At 40.9% G+C, this 21175-nt stretch overlaps 1 protein-coding gene across 1 annotated transcript in view; it reads right to left on the bottom strand.

The window, feature by feature from the left end:
* Positions 1-19321, bottom strand: part of bmp6 (bone morphogenetic protein 6) — a 59947-nt gene extending 40626 nt beyond the window's left edge. Inside the window, exon 1 of the mRNA XM_023299867.3 lies at positions 18357-19321. Within this exon, the coding sequence (XP_023155635.1) occupies positions 18357-18765 (409 nt within the window). The 5' untranslated portion in view covers positions 18766-19321. The remainder of the gene's footprint in view (positions 1-18356) is intronic.
* Between the last annotated feature and the right edge of the window lie 1854 nt (positions 19322-21175).

Genomic DNA, 21175 nt, shown 5'->3' with positions numbered 1-21175 from the left:
CTACGGCTGAACAATCAAATTGATACAATTAGCAAATCGCAATACTTGCATTTTAGGATATATGTTTTGCTATGCGTCTAACTCTTCTGTCAGTGGTTTTACAAATTCATACCGTCCTCCTTGTGCGAAAGTCTCTCTTTGATGTATTACACAGTGAATACCGACTGAAGCTCAACTTATAATATAAATCCAACTGCAACATCTGCCTGAAAAATCACAATTAAATATTTTCCCCAAATGTTTCGGTCTTAAATCAGTCCACAAGAAGTGCAAACAGTAAAAACTAATACAGCACTTCCTGAGAGCCTAACAATTCAGATTGCACACACACAGACACACACACACATTCATATGTGGCCTGAATATCCAGGCTGCACTTCTTTCATTACCTCCCACAGGTTACACTACATAATGACCTCACTGGACAGGTATCCCCAGGAACAAAGGCTCCATTTGAACCATATAATCACATTTTTCTACAGCCATCATCTTCCATATAATCCCTGAAAAACCATTTGGGTTTTTCTAAAGACCCATCCAAAACCATGACACATAATGTCAGGCGTACCGTCCCAGGACACACACAAACACACACAAACTCACACGTATCCACAGAGGTCGAGCATTTGATTTCGGTTCCCACTACGAGCTCTATCACCACTGCACTACATTCCATACGGGATGATAAAATGAAGTCTGGATACACATGAGATTTTCAGCCGGCGCACAATGTGTGTGGGTTTTTGTGTGTGTGAGTGTATGCCTAACCTCGAGGGTAGGTGGATAATTTGCTGTAATTGCTCCTCTGCTGGGGCTTTGCTAACAGATAGATATCCGAGGTATGGCTGTTGCACTGTGTAGTATCAGTATTTTCCATCAATGTACTGACAGCTGAGTGGTAGCAGCCTCAGACTTAGCTCTCTGTTGAGTCTCCAGATGGCCTGCAAGTAGCAGGATTTGTCATACCTGTGTGTCAATAGGAGATTTTATTCCATCTCTTCAAGCGCTATTACTCAGGATTAAAAACATGGAACCAGTAGCTCAGATGCAGGGGGCATTTGAACCACAAGGGCATGAGAATGTTCATGTTGTTCTGTTCTTGTTAGGCCCCTTAGGTAAGATGAAGTACAAGTACAAGGTAACGCTATGAGAACAGGTACTATAAACTAACATAAGACTGAGTAAGATAATACAATTTAAAGTAATGCAATCGAACATGAGGTTAGGTAAAGTAGCATGACATAAAGTGGCAAATACTAAGGATAAGTAACACAACAACTATTGCATAATGTAGCATAGAATAATGCATAATGCATGAAGAAGTTAAGCCTACTGTCATTGTAAAAGATTTGACTTTTACCTCTATTGCCGTCTGTACATTGTGGCAAGATGTTGATGGAACTAAATTTTACTTCCACTTCTGCAACTCTGCGGATCGTAATTAGTGAAGTGAATCTGTCAAAAGACTGCATTTAAAATTATTACAACACCATTTATTATCACATCTGTAATAACACTATTTGCAAAGTGCATGCAACAGAATTCAAGCCCTGATAGGGTTACGGTTAAACCTCGATTAAACTCCCTTGCTGATGCAGACAGCTGCAGAGACCACAGCCTCATAGTTGTTTTATATTACACTGTTTTCTAGTATGCTTTGAGGACATGGTCTGTCCATGTGCAGCATGTCAGTGGCTACATATTTTGTGCACGCACACGACCGCTAAGGATGCATACGACTGATCTTGTCGGCAAGCAAATTTTGGGCAGCGTGTAGATGCGTCTGGTTTTACTCTCATGGACTGGGGTAGAAGTTGACATCACTTGGATCCTAGTGTACCCTCACATACACGGATATTTAAAAGTGTAACACTGGTCTCAGGCCTTTGGGTGTTTGAATCACAGTAAAGCATGAAAAGGTGTACTAAAAGGTATTGTACTTTTTGGAGAATTAGGAGTGTACCACGTAAATTATTTAAAAAATAAAATAAGATTATAGTTAGGTGATCTGATACTCTGGATGCTGTTTTCAGCCACAGTCATCTTGCATTTCTGAAGCATCCTGCATTGTAAACTCCAATGGAAATGCAAAAAGCACCAAATATCCAACCAATATCGCACATAATTGTTGGAACGTCTAAAATCACAAGTGGTTACATTTTTGCAATTGACACCTTTTAACCTTACTTTGCCCAGTTTTTACTAGAAAATTATTTGTTTTTAGACAACATATTGGAGATTAAAAGCAGCACTAGATTTGTGAGTATGAGGTGAGGTTCAGCATTCAGGTTTAAGGTTTCCCTGGTTCACAAAGAGTTTTACAAGCATTTCTTACAAATGTTCGCAGATGCGTCCCGCTTCATAAAAGATTGCTTGCAAATTCCAGATAAATTTGCAAGTCCTACAGGGTTTTTGAATTCTAATCCTCGAACTGGAAATATGGTTTGTGTTGTGCTAAAGTTGCAGTTTGCAAACTTGATGAGACCCGAGTTTGAAGTTGAGATAAGGGACCTCACAGGATTAACAAGCCCGAAGTGTGTGTGTACAGAAGAAGCCTCTTGAGTTCATGCACATATTTGACCTTTACACCAATAATTTTTGCACAGCATTTGTGTCTGTTTGACACAGCTCTAAATGGCCACAGACAAATACTCATTGATATTAATGGCCATTTCCCATAAAGTCCCTGTAAAAACAAGTGTTCGTTTCATTGGACACCAATTTGAGCCAATGAGCTGTCAACAAAAGACGCTGCAACATCTTTTTCCCATTTATAAGGATATTCCATGAAATCAGGACAGAAATGAACCAATCCTTTTTTTTCCCACTTTATGAGATGTTAATAAAAATGTAATTCTACAGTACAGCAGCTGTCACAACAGCCTCTGGTCCGACTAATGGTGGCCTACACTTCACTTCAACTCAGATCAGCGGTCTTCACACAAGACTGGGTGCTGTGGATGGAAGAGCCAGATGCCTTTTCGAATCCTCAGTGGTGGACGGAGAGCTACACATAGATGGGACAAATCCAAGCTCAATAAAAAGCCACTTCATATCTGCACTTCTGCAACATCCAAAAATAGGGATCCTGTCCTTCCATTTTGGTCACAGCTTGGTAGATGTACTTGATGTAGAAAAACTGATAAAAGAATCGACTCACGTTGCTTGTCTTTGATTAAAAGCACAAGATTTCTTCTGGGGTTTGGTTTATGAGTCCATTTCGCTCGCTCGCCAACATCTTGTTCTCTTTGGGGGCCGATTTGGCAGAAAAACTACTGGTCGTTTCCTTTCGACACGAACAAGAAAATAAACTCAACCAAACACTGTACTCATAAACAAAACCGGTGACACAAAACACTTTGCCGTCTAACGTATCCGACTAACAACAACAATCCCCAACCAGAGTGATTAATCTTGCAATACACTACACAAGAAAAGATCCACTGTTTAGAGTTGGTCATATTGTCAGAATTTGCTGTCCTTTCGTTGCCATGAGATACAGGGGAAAACATTGGGGTGGCCTGGAGATGAAGGTTTGTCTGAGCGCCCGAAAGACTGCTACAAATCTATCAGCGATTTTTGAAAATAAAGATATTTTTGGCTGTTGCTTGGTCACAAAATGAAATCCAAGAATGCCGGGCAACAAGTGGACCCATAATAGTTTCTAAGGTACAATTACAGTCAATATTTATTGGGAGATTCGGTGACCCTCGCAAACGGGGTGTCTGATCATTTGGAAAAAAAAAAATAAATCTCTGATCTTCTTCCTTCCTCCTGCGTGAATCTCCATCCATTGATGTTTGGCTCCATTTCCTCAGTGATTTATATGACTGATGATGGCTACTTACTACCTTCCTCTTGGTTGTGACCAAAGGTCCTCTCAGAAATGCTTTAGAAAGTCGTCCACTATTGAGCGCTAAGTGAATATTCCGTAAACAGAGATGCACTCTCGCGGTTTTTGATGGACCCATTTTCAGCAAAGACAAAATATTCCTGTGGGTTTGACTTTTTACCAGGCCTCATTTTATTTATGTCAATACGGGGATGATGGTCGTCGAGAATCCCCTTTTACTGGCTTGTCACGGTTTGTGGGAAACCATCTGAGGACTGATCACACAGCCCTGTGTCTGTTTATTTGGTTGTCTTTTTAGGTATACTACTGTGTGTAGTCTTCGTATTCATTATTTTCAGGTTCGTTGATGGGTAAATTGTATCACTGCTCTTCTGTGTGTGTCTTTATTTGTCTGTGGCTCCATGAAAGTGCAGCAGGACAGGCAGAAAAAGGCCTGCTAAAGTGATCTGCTGTTGAAGTCTGCTTTTGGGCAGCAGGTGTGCATGTGTGTGAGCATGTACATGTGTGTGTGCCGGGCTTATGCCGGTCTGGTCCCATATTTAGAGGAGGAAGCCAGTGTCAGGACTGAGAGATGGATCTCTCCTGAGGGATCCGATAAATAAGGAAAAAAATATCTTTGAAAAAGGGAAACACAGCTGTTTCCAAAGGAGAAGTCAAAATATTGGTGGCTTTGCATTCCACAGCCGCAAGGTAGAAGGAAAGCTCACTGTTTCCCCTCTCCCTCTACGAACACCTACCTTCCTCTCCACACATCTTTTCTTCCCCCTCTTCCATTATATCTCCCTATCCTCACCGCTCCATCTGCCTTCCACTCTCTCTGTCATGAAGACAGTCGAACCTCAGTGTGATCCCCTTTGGAAAGTCCGCGGTGACCACAACGCATTTCAGCGGCTTAGAGTCAGAGCATATGATCCACTGATAAATCAGTCTGGGCCGGCTATAATCTTCCCCCTGGGCTGACTTACATGTAAAACCTACTGCTTGTTTTACACACAGGCACAGCTCCAAAAACACCGACGGTAACTAGATACCTGGATATTAAAAAAGCAGGTGAGCCTTGAGGAAAATCAGGAGAAAAATAATCGTTTCTAATAACACATCTGTCCATGATGTCAGCACATTATTGGTGAAATGAAAGTGTAGAAAATTTTGGCTTTATGCAAGTTACTTGACTTCTCACTGAAAGCTAGAAATGCACATCTTAAGTACCTTTCAAATTGACATTGAGTGATTTCAGCAGAATGGTCAGACCAAGTGGGAACGACTCCATAAAACACAATTAACTAAATGCAGTGACATAAACATGAGGTTAATATGGTTATGAATGCTTCTGAACAAATCATTAAAGCGTTGAGTGGAAAATATAACATCTCAAGAGTAAATCTTCTCGCTTTAGCTCAAGAGATCTGCTCAAGGTCAAACTTTTATATTGTGCAAAGTACTGAAAGGTGGTGGATACATTAGCACAGAAGAAAATCTTATTGCAAAGTAAGACAGCCAACAATATTAGTGTGTGTTTAGGGCTGCTAAATGAATTCTGCAAACATTTGTCAGACTAAATGAGCAATGATTTACTGATCAGTTTTAACGTTTCATTGTGGGAGTTCATAACAGTCTGCAGATGTGCAGACTAACAGTTCCAGATAAAAAATGCAGCACGTCATTACGTTTAAAACACTTTAGAGGAAATTAAACAGTTGTGCAGAGTCACTTTTCAAGATCCTGTGCACCAAATAATAATTTTTTAATGAGTGTTATGAGTAAAGTTTTGCCAGTTTAAACTGCAGTTATCTTTTATGAGTTATCTCACATATAATTAGTGTCTAATACATTTTCAGTAAACATGTTTTATCATACAGTGTCCAGAATGAGGAGATATTTGCTCAGTTTGACAAAAACTGCGTTTGAATTGAGTCACCGACTTTACCTTTAATTTGAAAAGGCAGCAGAATTTTCACATATAAAACTTCAAAGTAGACACACCTTGTAATAAAGAGGAATTATCCTTTAAGATGGCAACTTTGACTATCTGAAAGACAGTCAACTCTCTCACAGTTGTCCTTTTCATTTATCTTAGGAATGCAGCGTGATCTAGCTTCAATCTGTTACATAAACACAACAATTACGCTATTTAATGAGCTGAACAACCCCATCTTGCAGAAATTACACATGGATACAATTCAACTGCTTTTTTATTTATGTTTTGACAGAAGAATGTTTTTTTTCCCCAAAAGGTAAGTTGTGGGAAATACTTGGGCAAGAGTCTACAGCAGGACTTTAACCCAGGAGGCTTGGGTTTCATGGCCCTTGTGGGACTTTAGATATGACATTTGGGAAAATATCATAGTTTGGGTTAAAAAATGACCATTTTACAACACGTTTAAAGCTTTTCCAGCCCCATCTTATACATAATTGGTTGACTTAGAAGGAGCAACAGTAAAGCAATAAAATAAACTGTACAAACATATTTATTAGAAATGTATTTGTGACAGAAAATACATTTCCCTCAAAACTTAATTGAGAATGCAGTGTAGCTGCAAAGAAATACAGTTTTTAGGAAGCAGGGCTGAGCTGAAAGTTCTCATTCAGATTTTCACTGAAATGTACTAAAAAAATCCTGGACCTCAGTCTATCCATCAGTTATTCTTTCTATATGGAGATAACATAGCAGATACAGGAAGAGAGCAAAAAGTTAATATTGAAAAAGACTAAGCACTAATTTGTTTCACAAACTGAATGAAGAAACGTAACTTTCTGTTAAACAGATGAATATCTCATTCCTGTAAGCATGTATACAAAACCCGCCGATCAGTTTATGCAGTGCGAGTGTGTATAGAACTATTCTGACCATACTAATTATACTGTATAAAAATGAATAAATGGGGGGGTTTCTTCTTGGAAAAGGATTCATACTTTACTTTCAAACGGTCAGTCAGATAAGGTATCCAGGAGACTGGCTGCTTGGAGGTGTGGAAAGTGTCCGTACAGGAGGAAGGAGTGGGCAGAGTTTCCCCTGCACATCCTCAGTGATAAGATCCTTTAATCCCAACTGCCTCACGGCACTGGGAGTGGATACATTTTTGTTATCGGTGGCCTCAACTGGGAGTCAAACCTCTGACATCTTCACATGCTCGTGTACTGTTGTACCCGCTGAGATATGAATAGAACCATCTTTCTTCGGCCTGTTTCTTTCTCACCAGACTGTTTTTACAGTTGTATTATCTCCTAACGCTCTCTCCTCTTTGTATTTACTTATTTCTCTTTCTCTAATGAAGCCTCAGGTTACAAGATGTAGATTAGACTTTAAAATGATGTACACATTATTCCCTGATAAAAACAGCATACACGTCTCGCTTCTCTTCCTCCTTTGTACTCTTTCTCTCATCTCACTCTTCCTCCCTGCCTCCCTCCATCCCTCCCGTCTCCGACTGTTTTCCTGTCAGTACCATGTTTGGAAAGTCAGCCCGTGGGTCAGCCTAGGGCTCGTAAATTTGTCAGCGGCACCGCGGCAGAAAGGGAGGCTACTTGCTCGGGAGGGTCAGGAGCGTTTGCGCTCACATGGGGCCCTTTTCTCACTGCGGACCCATAGTTGTTGTTTCAGGCATGTCCTCTTTAGAGAGACGACCAGCCTGGGAACATGTGAGGGGCCAAGGGATGCAGCTTTCTCTGTGACACCACTGTGTGATGGAGACTTCTTGTATAATAAAATGGGGGTCCTGCTTGTCAAATACACTCCAATTATCAGTGTTGACACACAAGCAGACTCACATGTCTGTATTTGTGTGGTGAGAACTGGCATGATTGATTGACTACATTCATCCCCTCACCCTTGACCCTAACCTTGAAGGAAAACTCCACCCAAACACACTTACCACTGTTAAATAAATAGCTGTTGTTGATTTACTTTACATTTCCTTGTCCATTGTGTACTGAAGGAGTCTATTTTTCTAAGTTGTAAAAATAAATGTCCAACGACAATATATTTCAACACAGGTGCAGTAAGATTTGTTGCCTTATCTTTGCTTTCTCATCAACATCGCGCTCAACGCGACAGGTTCATAACATTCAGGAAGTTCTTGAGAAGTATTCTGGGAAATGGAGTAAATCATTAAGTATAAACAAGTCGGTTATGGGTTGGTTATTCATCAACAAAAGTAAATTACAGTTCAACACAAGAAAACATCTGAGAGCTACATGCTAATGTTTGAACGCAAACATGTCCCCAGTGACAATGATGACAAGCTGGTGTTAGAGAGGTGTGAAGCCTACTAAGTTGGATGGATGGATGGATGGATGGATGGATGGATGGATGGATGGATGGATGGATGGATGGAGTTTTGTTATAAAACTAAGAAATACACAAATAGGTTTACATTTGATCTGATTCTAGTACAAAATGAGAAGTCAGCGGATATGAAAGTTAATAAACTACATCCTAAAGAGAACCTGAAGTGTACCATTACTCAACTTAATTAAATCTTGCTACTCTTGCTAGTTGTTAACCTAATTACTAATATTTTTTTAAAATGAGGATTTTATTTTTTGAAAGAAAAACACTATTCAGCCCAACTTGTCCTATGTGAAAAACGGTGGAAAGGTTTACAAAGCCATCGCAAAGGCCAATGACAGCATTGTTGAATCCTAAAACATTCTAGAATCTTGAATTACAACATTTGAGAATTCTACAACATTCTAGAATCCTGGTGTATGATGACATTCTACAATCTTACAATATTCTGGAATGTTGGCCTTGGACACAATTCTAAAATCCTACAAGACTCTAGAATCTTGGTGTGTGATGACATTCTCAAATCTTACAACACTGTAGAGTTTTGGCCTCGGACAACATTCTAGAATTGTGATGTATGAAGACATTCTAGAATCTTGCAACATTCAAGAGTGTTGGCCTAGGAAAACATTATCCAAACCAACAACATTCTAGAATTCCAGGCCAACATTCTAGAATCTTACACCATTCCAGAATGTTGGCCTAGGTCTTAGACAACATTCTATCTTTGTCAATGAAAGACAAAGATAACCCAAGAAAACACAAAATGCAGTTTTTAATGTACACTAACGTCCAAATGTTGCAAACCAGCAAAGTGGAACTTGGGACATATGGCATCTCGTAAAACCAGTGCAGCTTGGCAGGATTTTTGGTTAAGAAAATAAAAATGCAGGCTGTGTTGAATAAACTGGCATGTAAACCCTCAAACTGTAGTGGTGCTTTAAAAGATAATGTGCACTAGCCATATGCAAAGTGCTGCACTTTTCAGTATCATTTAAACTATGATTCAGTTATTGAAGAAAGTGACTGATGGTTTGGAGTGTTTCTTAATCAGCTGCACGTAATACTTATAGGTTAATTTTAACCCTGTTGTTGAATTGTGCTCAATGTCGAATGTTTTCTAACAAATGTCGGACTGGTCTAAATGTACATTTCTGTTGGCTCCACTCGGAAAATAGCCATTATGAAGACACCTAATATACTCCAAACCAAGGCATGCGAAGCCTTCTGCTGGTGCTGTAGGAAAAATCAGGGGCTCAACAAAGTCAGTAGGATTCATCCTCTGCAGACCATGAATGTCTTCATGAAATTTCATACCAATCCTTCCAATAGGTGTTTAGGACCAAAAGTGGTGGAGAACTGACTGACAAACCACCAGCATGGCAAGAAAGGATTCCACCATATTTCTACTTGTCCTGACAATAAAATAACTACAAATTGCTTGTAAAAACAAAGGCATATATGTACACATAAATGTGTTTATAAAGCCTTCAAAAAAACACACAAGGACACACTGAGGTGGAGTTCAGCAGTTCACAGGTTCACAACCTTTTTTAACACTGAAATTCCAAAGACATACCAGCCAAGTGTTAACAAGAAAGTTGTGTCCTGTAGTATGTCGTGTAACACTAAATATATTGCCATGTAGTCACCATGGAGATTCAAACGATGTCAGTGAAAGAATCATTTGAGGAAGGAAAATGTATCTGGTTGAGTAAAATTGAAGTAAATAAAGTACTATTAATAAGTATTATTCCTCCTAAACTTCTAAAATAACAATATGTAGTCAAAAGTGTGGATAAGAGGCAAATACTTGGAGTTAGAAAAGGAAATGTTAAGTGTCCAGATTTAAGGTATTACAGTGTGTCTCTACAAAAGGCACAGCATGAGCAGGATGTTACCATCAGCCTCTCAAGTTCTTTATGCCTATCTGCACAAGTGGTGTACAGACTCAGAACTCAATATTAAGTCAGCAATGTTTTCGTAAGAGCTCAGAGTCCAAAACACAATGACTGTAGATACACACATAAGATTGTAGAAAACAGACCTGAAGTGTAAAATACATTTTGGGTTTGTCACGTGGCGTAGTTTGCATAATCAATGGCATCAATACTGAAAACGCATTGACACAAGCTTTTTAGGTTTTATTTCTAACAAATAAATGATTAATATTTTTTTCTTCAGCATCACTGCATAGCCGCTGCGTCACGGACGGGTGGACTTATCGCCACTGTTTTAGATAATGACGGCTGAAGCAGTGTACAGCTCAGTTCGGTGTAACTGTTTCCAAAGACCCAAAGTTTCAAAAGAATGGGAGTACTTCAAATTATCACAAAAGAAAAAAGGTGGTTTTGTACAATGTGCAAAGTTTCCATGACATACAACAACAGCACTAGCACAGTGCGTGAGTACCCGAACAGACACAATCATTACCATTAGTAATGAGTACTTTTTAATATCTTTAATCCTTGTAGCTGCTGAATCTATTACAAAGCTCAAAACTCAATTATAAACTATACTTAAATGAAATGATCTATTTAATTTGTATGAGGTAAATTAATAATTCCAATAAATTCACAAATCGGTAAAGTAGACACGAGACTAATCGATAGAAAAACACTCTTGTGACAGCCCTTGTAATACGAATGTATCTGATCAGCTGAAAACTGCAGCTGAAATGCTTGTTGTAAAGACATGGTTTCATTCTACAATAAAGCTACAATTCCTGAGCTTAAACCAGAGCACCAGGGCGTAAAGACTTATTTTTATGGCACATATTCGTTTCCTCCCACTATATGTAACTCATAAAGATGATGATTACTGGGAAGTAGGTTACAGTTAGATTATCCTGCAGTTTGTTCTTACAGCCACTCCAAGTCTTATCACATCCGCCTAAACTCAGACACTGACAGTAGTTCATTTTTTACTTTCAACAGAACATATTTTGTGGTTTTGGTTTGATTTGTAGTCAAAAACTCAGAAATCAGGGGAAATGCATGAATCAAAGAGAAACATTGTTTTCTCATCTGTGCCTCTCTGTTTCTGTCTCTTTATTTCACAGACCTGAGTGATACAAACACAGCGTTACACACGCACAAACACTAATTCCTGGTTAATGAATTCCTCTGTGTGGCCTCCTCAAAGACACTTAAACACAAGACAAAGGCTGACAGTTTTACAACCCTTTTAGCAGGAGAGAGGAGTAAAAATGCACACACACCCTTTCTTCTTTCCTTCTCCTTGTTTTAACAACAAACCCACACACTCAGAAGCACATGTACCAAAACAAGGGGTTACAACAATCACGAAACATGCAGGACTACAAAAGACAAATGGCTATAACACCAAATTTATGACAGTTTATGACAATTATATGAGACATGGTGAAACAGAAAAAAGTGACAAATACAGGCAGATGTGGAGAAAACAACAGATGTGAAGAAGGAGCTAAAGTTTGCCCTTATCCTCCTCAAGGTATGACAGAGCAAACAGCAAATTCCTGATGCCAGCACCCAGAGGTGATAAATGAGAGCAGTGAGCCCTAATCAGATGTTCCGCCAGGGTTATCGACTCCGTTCGATAGATCGTTACCAGCAGGGAGTGCGCTGCACTTCAGCTCCTTATCTCATCACACTCCTCCAGCCCACGACGCTATCGCTCTGAACTGGAATGTCCAACGAAGACATGAGAAGTGATGGGAGGAGGAAGGCAGGCAGAGAAAGAGAAAGAAAAAAAACATGGCAAGACGTGTAATCTCTGTACTTAGCCCCAATCTCTGTTGCCATCTCGTCAAGTTGAAGAGTTATGGCGTGAGAGCCAGAGATATGATCAGGGTGGGTGGGCGAGGAGGTGCAGGAGGGTGTATGGCGGGCATTAGAGCAATGTGTGTGACAGAGATGACTTTAAGTGTAAATGAAAAGCTTTCTTATAAATTGTTCTCTGCTGACCTTGAGGTTGACCAACTCTGTGTTTGCACATCTCCATTCACCGGCATAAAAAATAGTCTTCCTTTTACTGACCACAACACAGTCAGGAAACACACTCACCCACAAGAGCAGAAAAGCAAAAACTCCATACATTCTTTAAAGATGTACAACAGAGTTGTTCTGCAACACCTCATCTTCTATGACAGACATAAAGCTCAACTGGAAAAGACATAATCTGGTTACCCAGAGATGTTTCCCCCATCAACCCTGTTTGTTTCTTGAGGCAGCTGTGTGGTTTGCCAGTGAGCTTGACAACCAATACAATCCAAACATGAGAAAAAGGAAGCACTTTAAAACACTGAAACTCAATAAGTACAATTATCTGTATATCTTGGGCCATTCTTCGATATCTTTGCAAGTTCAAGTGAATTTGTAGCGGCAGTAAAAGATCTGATACTTAAAAGAGATGAAAACAAACACAGAGGTCTGTAGTTTGTTAATGTAATTTTTCTCACCATTGCAGGAAGGTTTTAACTGCCAAGTTTATGTCTCAGAAAAGATCCTTTATTCTGCTGTAGCATTTCTTGAATTCCTTGCTTAACTTTTGGCTAATACTGTTTACGGTATTCCCAAAGTTGAGATGAAGTGACGGGTGGTCCTCTGTTCTGGTCTCTAAGGCTTTGCAGGAAGCGTTTCAAGACGATTTAGTGAAAATTTTCCAAAGCTACTTTCTGCTTCAAACAATTGACTCTTTGATCGAAGCCAACTAATTATTTGATCATGCTGGGGCTTTGGGACACGTTTTGCTGCAAAGGAAGTGGCTTACCTGGGCTTAGGTGCTGAGAAATGCAGCCAGGCATCATAAGACAAGGAAAACAGCTATTTAATAAGGGCACTTCATTTCTGAATAAGCCCAGGGCTGTCTGGACCCGGCTAATCTCCCCAAAACCCACTTCTTAAAGCTTTCTGCCTTGTTTGCCTTTAAAGTGTGGGAGGTAGGTTGGTAGAAAGCTTGGCTGTTGACTTAGGCAAGAGGGCTAGTGACAGCTCAGCTATAGCCATGCAATGGGGTGTGCAGAGATGGAAGGGAGAGAGGGAAGAGGGTAGCAGTGATGACAGACAAGTGCACAATAGCATAAAATAATAAAAAATAATATTTAAGCTACAGGGAAAAGACATGCAATTTCACTTTCCAGACACTGGAAAGAAGCCAAGTCTAAGTGCAACCAGGAGGCATTGGAGACAGAATGAAGTCTGACTTTTTCAAACCACCTTGGGAGATGGTCTGAGACACATTCCAGCCAGATGTTATACAAGGTGTAAATGCATCTGTTTCTTCAGGATGCATACCTAATGTATACTTTTTTCCAAGTTTTGCTACAACAGTAAGCAGTCTGCGTTGAAAAGTAGCCACTAACAACATCTATCCCCTGTGATGGTGGCAAATTATCAACCTTGAAATCACACTGAAATTGGCCACTGTTCTTCGTGCTACAAATAAAGTATTTATGTGATCCCTGACCAGATATAAATGCGAGAACTTTGTATAACTATTTTCAAACTATATTACATCTCCCCTCTCTCTGGCTTTCACTTTTGAGTGTGGTGTCTCTAAAGAGTATGTATAAAATGTTGGAACTGGTTCACATTGATCATATTTTGGCCTTGTTTTGCATTTAGAACAGTAAACCCAACTTCCTATTTATGCTTTACCATTTATTGCATCTTGGGGAGATTGAGTAGGTAAGTGTAAATGCATTTGAGAAGCATTCAAGACAGATTAAAATGGTATTTTCAAACCACTTTGGGAAGTAGTTTGAGATGCATGTTATCCAGATGGTGAAAAAGAGTGAATGCATCAATCTCACCAAGACACATATATAATTTTTACTGCTCCCAAGTGTTAGTGCATAAATCAGATTTGCGATCTGGCCAATGCCGAAGAAGTACATTTATGGCTAGATGTAAATTAATCTTATCTGGGTTTTTGCAGATATGAGACTCTTGAGATAACAAGTGTAAATTGGTTCTTCGAAAAGAAAGCAGTCCAAGGAGTAGATAGGGCAGGAATAATCTCACCAGTGAATGTGAAAAGGTGTTAAAAAATTATAGGAAAAGTCATAGTGTGTTTGTGCAGTGTCAGAATAATTTGGGGAAAAAATCTGTGGTAGGTTGGTATACAACTTGTTGAAAGTAAATGTAAACTTTGAATGAATGGTGCAGATACTGCAAATTATTTCTGCTAACATTTCATTTTAGTTGTTCATAGCAAACAAAGTAAGTTGGAATAGATATAAAAGTCATTCAATAGCATTAATTTTGGTAACAAGTCCAGTAGAGTAGCATCAACATCAACAAACATACATCAATGTGCTATTTAAATACTCTGAACAATAAAATACAACTTCTCATCTTTGTAGCTTCTATGTTATTATTTGTAGCCCATGCACGTAAACACACCAAAACTCAGAAGAATGACTTCCCAACTCCATCCTTCCCATCCGAGCAGCACGTGAATGTGCTATAAAACATCCACCAAAGACCCTCAATGGATTTTCCTGGATTATTATGGGATATTTCCCCTGGTACCTCCCAGGAGACAAACAGAGGGATGGGAGAGCAAACAACCAACAGGACCTTTGGCTACCCTCTAGATCCGAGCCAAGCTTAGCGAGGCCTCCACACCTGTCTGGCTGGCTGGCACGGCAGAGCTCTGGTACGGTAAACTCATCAGAGTTAAATGCAGATGACACAGGAACAACATTTGGAGTTCCTGTTCTGCAACCCATGAAACCAGAAGCATTTCTGTGCATCATTGACTCACCAAAAACCACAAGGTAACAGCTTAACCACAAAAACCAAACCTGATAGGAATAGCAAATTTTCCCCTGCTGGCTATTATAGCCCTCACTGTGGCTTTGGATATTTGTACAGCAATATGTCACCCCTCATTAATTGAGTGAGCATTGACTTCTTGTATTTGTTTTCTACTGGGATTCAACCTCGCAATATCAGTCACTTACTCCACAATATATTACCTTTTATAGGATTTATAGGAGGTTTGGTACCAGAGACAGGAATGATAGGGGAAGGTCATCATTTTTCCACTTAATATGTCTAAAGAAGTGGCCCGAGGGGGCGCCCGTATAGCTCAATGCGTTGAGCGGGCGACCCACGTACAGGGGCTGGTCCCCGATGCAGCTGGCCCGGGTTCGATTCCCGCTCGCGGCCCTTTGCTGCATGTCTTCCCCCGACTCTTCTCCACTGTTTCTTGTCTCTCTCTGTCACTGTGCCTATCCAAAAAGGCCAAAAAAATAACTTTAAAAAAAAAAAAAAGAAATGGCCCGAATAGCAGCCGGGGGGGGGGCGTTCAGAAGCGGTGAGCTAACGGAGGAAGGAGCGGAATTTTCGGCTCGGTTCGTAACGTTCGACCGGGGGGGGGGAACACCACACACGAATATTCGGATCTCAAATTAATATCCGGATACCACCGTCAGAACCAGATATTCGGGTCCAGCCCTAGTTCTCGTTAACGACTCTCAGACGGACTTCAAGATTGCAAGATTTAGTGTACAAGCTATTTTTTCAAATATGTTTGTATGGCAAGATGATAATAGTTTCTTCTTTAAAGCAAAACTAAAGAATCGCTGGATTTCAAACAAAGTTCTGTTAAAATCTGCATCCAACAAGCGTGAACAGGCCCTAACTAAATTAACAGTAACCAGTGCCATTACCTGAGGACCCTGCTGTGCATTAGGACATGTTCGGAGCTGCACGGAGTCACACAGCATGAGTCATACAGCACACAGTGTCACTTCACTAGACCTCAGTGGAAAGCAGTACGTCCGCAAGGCAAACAGTGATGAACGTGCTATTCTAGGAATGAAGATGAAAAAGGAGCTGGAAAATGTGCTTCTGCTCCCGCAATTTGAAGTTTTCCACAACTTGCTCTGCTTATATTTTTTTTCTACTTTTTTTGTCCAACGGGTCATTCTGAACGAGTGATGAAAGCAAACGAGAACGGACAATTGAACTAGAAGTCTTCATGAATCATTCAGAGGGGGATGAAGAGGTATATGGTTTGCAGAGAGCGGATTTGAGACTGGATGTAACGCAGGGGCTCTTAAATCTATCGGTGCCCCTAGAGAAAACCCGCCAAAAATGACCTGTCTATCTGTGCTACTGCCACAGCTGGCTGTGAAAGACATCAGTTTAAACCCGAGTTTAAATCACTGCCATTGTTTCTTTTGCTATGGGTCAGTTTGAAGTTTGACATTTGCCTATCTACACATAGGGAGGATTTACAAATGTAGGCAGGTGAATACAGTTTTAAATCAGGTCCTCAGTGTAAACAGAGTCTCTGTCATTTTCGATTTGACAGACAATCTTGTTTCAGTGTCTTTCAGTGTCTTTATTTGTAAAATAAGGAGCTTAGTCTGACCTGTGTCAGAAGATCTAGCTCTATATTCTTCAAATGGTTTCAGACAGATTGTTTGGATTCTTCCCTTTTCTTCCTTTCATTTATCTTAATTCTAATTTGTAGTTTCACTCAGGCCACACATGATATCCAGATTTTTGGGGCTACTTTTGAAACAAGAAGGACCACCCAGAAGTGTTTCAGGCCCCTTTGTTCTATAGCTCGATAAGTGGCTCCACACAAATCGCTTCAATCGAGCAAAAAGACACATTAAAAACTAATCGGATGGCGATGACACACGGTAGTCGTGCAAGGCCTTATTTGAAAAGCAGATGGAAAGCCTTGGCCTGTCCAACATTAATTACAATCACATTCAGGGAGGAAGCCATCCCTCCTCCAGGGCGGTTAGGACTCTGTGTACAGCTGGAGGAGATGGCAACCTAATCCCTTGGTCACCGCAGAAATCTGAGGGAATCGTCAAAAGATGCACAGGACGTGATTAATCAAAGTGGAGAGCCAGATGTGCAACAACACAGGAGTATAAACCCAAACTTATACAGCAAAGGAGCACCAAAACCACAGACACACAAACACCGCCGCCACCATCACACTCCCCCACAGAAGCCAACAGAGGGGCTTCGATATTTGAGCCCCAAACGACAGCCTCCTTCTGTCTGAATATCTGGATTTCATCACTACATGTTGCAACACCAATACTCAGAGGACCAATAAGGAGAGAGGCATTTTCTAACTGAGCCGCTCCAACCTAATTCTTCTCTGTTAAATGGTTTATAAAGGTGAGGGGTACAAATATTTAAAGGACCTCTTGTTTCAGGAGAAGCTGAAGTCAGAAAAAAACAAAAAAGCATGAGAATGCATTCTTCAGCAGTGATACATTCCCACTGTTCTCATGGTCAGAATATGACAATAGCCTTAGTTCCCAAGAAGACTGACAATCAATCTGGATTTAAACCTTCTTATCCACCAGCGTCTGACTCTGGCAGCGTCTCTGTTTATCTTTAGGCGCTCTGTTTAGAGTCTCCCAGTAAACACTGGAGCTGCTAATGGAAGGAAAGGCTTTGAACTTTTATGTTCCAAACTCGTTATGATTAAAGTGTCCCTCTTTATCATCACTGGAGCTAATTAGAGGCAAATCTGCTTGGGAAACACAAACAATGCGACGCAATTTACGCACAGAAACCACAACTCGCTGCATTGGAGGTCAACGGCAGGAATACCCCTTTATATACAAATACCAGCGGTGGTGGTTGATGGTTTGCTGAGGATACTAGGTTTATGTTCCACGCAAACGGCATAAATCATGACACAGATTGCACAGCAGGATTGACCACAGAATTTCGGTTCCATAAATGAGGCGAGGAGAGCGAATCTACCCGGAGAGGGGACGTGTAACAATAAATTACTGCGAAACAATACAGACCTCATCAGTTTTTCGAACCACATAGGAGATTAGTGACTTATGTGCCCTGAATGTGGTTCACACAATGGGGTAGTTCATGATCCATAGTGTGCGTAATGGTGCGTCCGCTCTGCGTAGTGACCTCTGTTGAGCGATGGGAGCGGGGCAGCTTCAGGTGTACAGGTCCGATGTGGAACAGGGTTGTTTCTTTTGTTCAGACAAAATAGAAAATGGAAATATGTCTATAAATCTTTGTTATTTAATAGTCCTTTCTATCCCGGTTGTTTCATTTTACCGCATCCTTCCTTGCAATACCTGTTCACCCTTAACGCAGTCTCAGAAACTGAAATTTTCTGACTCATTTTCGTCAACTCTACTAAAACCACTTCACATAAGTCACAATTACGCACGAAAAATGAACAGCAAAATAAAAATATTTCCAAGTAACTCACCTAAATTAATGAAGCTCATCACCATATCTGCATCATTTAGAAAGGCAGTTTCTTGATACGTTGCCAGAGGAGGGCTCTGGGTCGTTCGCATGGACTGATATCGGTCCAGCATCCCTTCCACTTGGCTTTTCTCTTCGCTAGATATCGTGTTGTATAAGTCCAACATAAAAAGTGGAGCGGAGTTGTACTTTCCGTGTGACAAATGCGGTCTCGGTCTGTGCGGCAGCCCCAGGATGGACAGGATCTCCTTCTGCATCTCCCTCTTCTCGTGCGTCCGCAGCCGCCGGTGGATGAACCCAGGGTGCACCTCGTTGTTTCCATCCAGTGAATAATTACTCCCCGCGACCGTCATCGTGCAGTAATAAGCGCTCCACCACAATCCGACCAAGGCAAGCCAGCAGCCGGTCATGTTGTTGTCCCGCTGTGCTCTCCGGAGTCCCAAGTGTGCCTGGCTTGGAGCTTCAGTCGCCTAAATCCCGAATGCAAAACGCGCGTAATGGTAACCAAAGTCCGTCGGGGCGCGCTGTTATGTGCTGAACCACGGATCAGAAGCAGAAAAGGAGTCGTGTATCAAGCCATTTGAAATACTCCCTAAAGCAAAATGCACATAATAGTGTCGGCCCTGCTCTCATTTCTGATTCCCGTAGCGCGCTTTGCTGCTTCAGGATAAAGTGCAACATGTGATACTTTATTCTGAGCGCTCCGGTAAGTCGGTCAAAAGACACCGTTTGATGCGACATCCACCAGGAAAACAAGAAAAACTCCTCTGATAGAAGCCATTTTAACTTAGGTGGATATTTTTTACTCTCCAAGATATGTGACTTTCCAAAGCTACGCACTAACAAAAGGCGTCCTTCAGCTGCTCTCAGTGACGGTCCCCTGCTCCTACGGGCTGTGTGAGAGTCTAACAGGAATCAGCAGGTTGCACTCCATAATATACGTGCGTGCGCGTGGACGTTTGTGTGTGTGTGTGTGTGTGTGTGTGTGTGTGTGTGTGTGTGTGTGTGTGTGTGTGTGTGTGTGTGTGTGTGTGTGTGTGTCCAGAAACTGCCAACTCCGTGCGCACTTAGCCAGAGGTGGAGCTCTTTAAGCTACAAGGACAAGTCTAACATCATATTTCCATATTTTGTTCGCTGCGGAATAACTGCTGTCTGTTCTAATAAACTCGTCAAGTTAAGTCTTCCCTGCTTTTGTGTTACACCTAATGTGCCTGGATCCTTTCACAAGTTGTGTCACACCACTTCATCTAAACCTGCTTCTTCATATATGTTGTCTAGAGTAATGTTGGATCACATCTATACACATACTGACCAGCTGCAGCTTAGATCTTAACATTGGTGGAAGTGTCCAATCAGCTGTGATGAAGCACGGATGACACATTTACTCATCCAGAAATAAGATGTATGTCTGCTCCCTCACAGCTGAGTGAATGTCCAGTTGAGGCACGACCCCTGACGATGGAGTGGGAAACAGCAAGTACGTGCATAAAGAGGAGCGGAGGGTGATAGCTGAAACTGGCTACATGATGAGGCTTCATGTTCCTGTTACTGCCGCAGACAAATTGCGCAATAGCTGTTTTGTCTGAGATGAACACTTGGAAATAGAGACCGTAAGTGTTTGGACAGTTGTGCTTTTTTTTGTACTTCTGGATCTGTGCTTTTCATATTCGGTTTGACATAAAACAGTGGTGAGGACACATTTGTGCTAAGTCTCAGCTTTAGTTTAGTTACAGGGAGGTGACCTTTTTTTTTAAAAAAAGGTCACCTCCCTGTAACTAAAGGGAGACTTAGTTACCATAGCAATATAATTACTGCAGCTCTTCTTGTCAGATCTGAGCCAGGTGGAAGCATTCCTCTTGCTTTGGAGCGAACTTCCCTTTAATTTTGCATGTTGGAGAGGTGTGTGTGTGTGTGTGTGTAATGTTATTGAGCAAATACATAATAGTTGATTGTATGTGTGTGTGTGCTGGTTTATATGAACTCTGCTGTGACCTTTAACTGCAGTCGAATAAAAAATGTTTCACAGGAAGAACTAAAACCAAGAATTATAGTGATGTGTGCTTGTGTGTGTGTTTGAGTAAAATACAGACAGACAGACAAAGACCTCATTAGGTCTAGGAGGTGTCCTGTCTAGACAGTGTGATGACAGGACACAGAACTTCTGTTTAATGTTTCCTCCTCCCTCTGCTTGCAATTCACCCAGCATACACACACACATCACCTGCTCTGCCTCAGGGGAAATGCACACACACATGTATTTGCACATTTGATCAATGTCAAGTAATTATAGCAGTATTTAAGTGCTTTTTAAAATCATTGTCAGTCTGGGCACTTTGTTTATCACTGCATTGCCTTGATAGCGCTGTAGAGCACCGAGAAAACTGAATCGCTTCTTGTGAACTGGGTAATGTTTGTTTAATGTGACACATGCCTGAGATTAATGGCCCATGAAGTGTTTAAAACATGGATTCCGTGCTGTTTGTTACTAGGAGCTGACTCACACGAGGCGGTAAAAATGACCCATTTCCTTCCATAGTTTTATCCAAAAAGCAGCAATTTTCCTGTTTCTATGTTTAGTGCCAGAGCCAAAGACGCATCTCGAAAAATCTCACCATTCAAAAAATTATTTCCAGGGATGTTTTTGCGTCAACTCATCTTAACCGCTGAATGTTATGAATCTAGAATAAGCAGCCATTCTTTAAAAATGGAAACTTTGTTCCAAGAAAAGCTGAGAATGCTGATAAATTACATCCAAGAGAGTCTTCAGTCGAGGTTCTGTTATTTCACAGTAGATCACTCAGTCAAGTATTCAATCACATA

Source organism: Amphiprion ocellaris, chromosome 22, assembly GCF_022539595.1.
Source record: "Amphiprion ocellaris isolate individual 3 ecotype Okinawa chromosome 22, ASM2253959v1, whole genome shotgun sequence".
Lineage (NCBI taxonomy): Eukaryota > Metazoa > Chordata > Actinopteri > Pomacentridae > Amphiprion > Amphiprion ocellaris.
Note: the sequence above shows the minus strand (reverse complement) of the source record. Positions and strands in the feature narration are given on the sequence as shown.